Raw genomic sequence first — 1,239 nt, forward strand, 5'->3', positions numbered from 1 at the left:
GTCTCGGGTCGCAGCCACTCCGGCCAGAACACATGGGGCACCTCCACCATCCTCATCCTCGTCCTCAGCATCACCCCGCGGCCCTTAAGCTCAGCCCTGCCCCTCATCCCCACCACCAGCTCCACCACCACCACCACCATCATCATCATCATCATCATCATCATACGGCAGGCCAAGCCCAGGGGGCCCGGCGCAGTCATCAGCAGCCCCTTACCCCGTCTCTCACCCAGCCCAGGCTCTGACAGCAGGTAGGGACTTCTTCATACGGAGAGACCTGCCGGCCTCACTCATGCCAGGGCTGACCGAGCAGCACCCCGCTGCAAGTTCTCACCACGGACTGTTTGTCTCAACAACAGGTAGCTACCCCGGACACCATGGTCACCACCACCACCACCACTCAGAAGCCGGGAATCCCTCTCTGTTCACTGGACTCCATGAGCAGCCTCCCCATGCAGCTCCAGGTGGCCATCTAAACGGACAGCTCAGACTGGGGTTACCTGGAGAAATGTACGCCAGGTCTGAACATTTCACTCAAGTACCAGCCTCCAGGACAGATCATTTTGCTGCTTCTTCGCTTCACAACTACGGTGGCATGAATCTGAATGTGAACCTGGCTCCACACCACGGTCCGGGTGCCTTCTTTCGTTACATGAGACAGCCCATCAAACAGGAACTCATCTGTAAGTGGATTGAGTTGGACCAGACTCCCAAAAAATTATGCTCGAAAACTTTCAGCACGATGCACGAGCTGGTGACTCATGTCACTGTGGAGCACGTTGGAGGACCCGAGCAGTCCAATCACATATGTTTGTGGGAAGAGTGGCCAAGAGAAGGGATACCTTTCAAGGCCAAATATAAACTTGTAAATCACATCAGAGTCCACACAGGTGAAAAACCTTTCCCCTGTCCTTTCCCAGGCTGTGGCAAAGTGTTTGCCAGATCAGAGAATCTCAAAATACACAAAAGAACTCATACAGGTCAGTATGGAAAGCTCTCTTTACTCTCTCTCTGTTATTCAGCGTACTGTTTTGATTCTTTTTCTTTTTTCTTTTTTTTTTTTTTTTTAATGTATCCTTTGCGTTTTTATTGAATGCACGCCAAGCACTTCTGGAAAATAAATTCTCGGATTTGTTTGCTTCTTTACCGTTTGTAGAAGGAGGAGGAAAGGGAGGGGGGGAAGGGGAGAGTGTGAACAAATCTCAGAATTCTCGTCCATATTTTTTGTGGTTGTGCGGAGAG

The 1,239-nt window shown here is 51.0% G+C and overlaps 1 protein-coding gene across 1 annotated transcript; it reads left to right on the top strand.

Annotated features, from left to right (window-relative positions):
• Positions 1 to 32: 32 nt before the first annotated feature.
• LOC103806382 (zinc finger protein ZIC 4-like) lies at positions 33 to 977 on the top strand (the record flags this gene model as incomplete). The annotated part of the gene is given in 3 exon segments (XM_009079068.1): positions 33 to 180; positions 183 to 248; positions 357 to 977. Coding segments are annotated over 3 exon segments (835 nt in total), but the record flags the coding sequence as incomplete, so codon positions are not given.
• Positions 978 to 1,239: the final 262 nt, after the last annotated feature.

This window comes from Acanthisitta chloris, unplaced genomic scaffold, assembly GCF_000695815.1.
Source record: "Acanthisitta chloris isolate BGI_N310 unplaced genomic scaffold, ASM69581v1 scaffold35457, whole genome shotgun sequence".
NCBI classification, from domain to species: Eukaryota; Metazoa; Chordata; class Aves; order Passeriformes; family Acanthisittidae; genus Acanthisitta; species Acanthisitta chloris.